At 65.0% G+C, this 1,109-nt stretch overlaps 1 protein-coding gene across 1 annotated transcript; it reads right to left on the bottom strand.

The window, feature by feature from the left end:
- Window positions 1-75: 75 nt before the first annotated feature.
- Window positions 76-792, bottom strand: LOC115924899 (splicing factor U2af large subunit B-like). The gene has a single exon (XM_030987742.1). The coding sequence runs from the start codon at window positions 790-792 to the stop codon at window positions 76-78; it is 717 nt and encodes a 238-aa protein (XP_030843602.1).
- Between the last annotated feature and the right edge of the window lie 317 nt (window positions 793-1,109).

Genomic DNA, 1,109 nt, shown 5'->3' with positions numbered 1-1,109 from the left:
ACCTCATAAATAATCACGATCAAATTGGAGCGCGTCATTGGCCAATTCTACGGAAGAGTAGAAGGGCCAAAGAAATTAAAAAAAAAAAGCTCCTATCTCGCCGCGGCGAGTCTCGATCTCGCCGCGGCGAGTCGCGATCTCGCCGCGGCGAGTCGCGATCTCGCCGCGGCGAGTCGCGATCTCGCCGCGGCGAGTCGCGATCTCGCCGCGGCGAGTCGCGATCTCGCCGCGGCGAGTCGCGATCCTCGCCGCGGCGAGTCGCGATCTCGCCGCGGCGAGTCGCGATCTCGCCGCGGCGAGTCGCGATCTCGCCGCGGCGAGTCGCGATCTCGCCGCGGCGAGTCGCGATCTCGCCGCGGCGAGTCGCGATCTCGCCGCGGCGAGTCGCGATCTCGCCGCGGCGAGTCGCGATCCTCGCCGCGGCGAGTCGCGATCTCGCCGCGGCGAGTCGCGATCTCGCCGCGGCGAGTCGCGATCTCGCCGCGGCGAGTCGCGATCTCGCCGCGGCGAGTCGCGATCTCGCCGCGGCGAGTCGCGATCTCGCCGCGGCGAGTCGCGATCTCGCCGCGGGTCGCGATCTCGCCGCGGCGAGTCGCGATCTCGCCCGCGGCGAGTGTCGCGATCTCGCCGCGGCGAGTCGCGATCTCGCCGCGGCGAGTCGCGATCTCGCCGGCGAGTCGCGATCTCGTCCGCCGCGGCGGTCGCTTTCCTCTCGCCGCGGCGAGTCGCTATCTCGCCGCGGCGAGATAGCGACTCGCCGCGGCGAGATAGCGACTTAGGGCAGGTAGTCATGGTAACTCATATTGAGGTGTTTTTCTACGGATGCCAAATTTTCAGTGGGGGGGGGGGGCGACTGGGCGTGCGAACTTTTTATGGGCGGGGCGTGATAGACTTTTGAAATCGGTGTTGAAATATCGCAAATCGGTCATGGATAGTTACTATTTAGTTACTATTTTGTATCGATGAGCGTCGGGCACAACAATGGCGATCCCTCCGGGTCCTATGGAACGCCAAAGAGGCATCGGCGTAGCCAGGGTTTTCATCCTAGGTGACTTGGAGGGGGGGGGCTTGAGGTTACAATGGAGGGGCGCCCCAACTCCGAGCTGAAA

This window comes from Strongylocentrotus purpuratus, unplaced genomic scaffold, assembly GCF_000002235.5.
Source record: "Strongylocentrotus purpuratus isolate Spur 01 unplaced genomic scaffold, Spur_5.0 spur5_contig_465, whole genome shotgun sequence".
Lineage (NCBI taxonomy): Eukaryota > Metazoa > Echinodermata > Echinoidea > Camarodonta > Strongylocentrotidae > Strongylocentrotus > Strongylocentrotus purpuratus.
This window is presented reverse-complemented; position numbering and strand designations above follow the sequence as displayed.

What these genes read in the sequence shown, in the direction of transcription:
- LOC115924899 (XM_030987742.1), bottom strand. Translation starts at nt 792, where the DNA reads ATGACTACCTGCCCTAAGTCGCTATCTCGCCGCGGCGAGTCGCTATCT.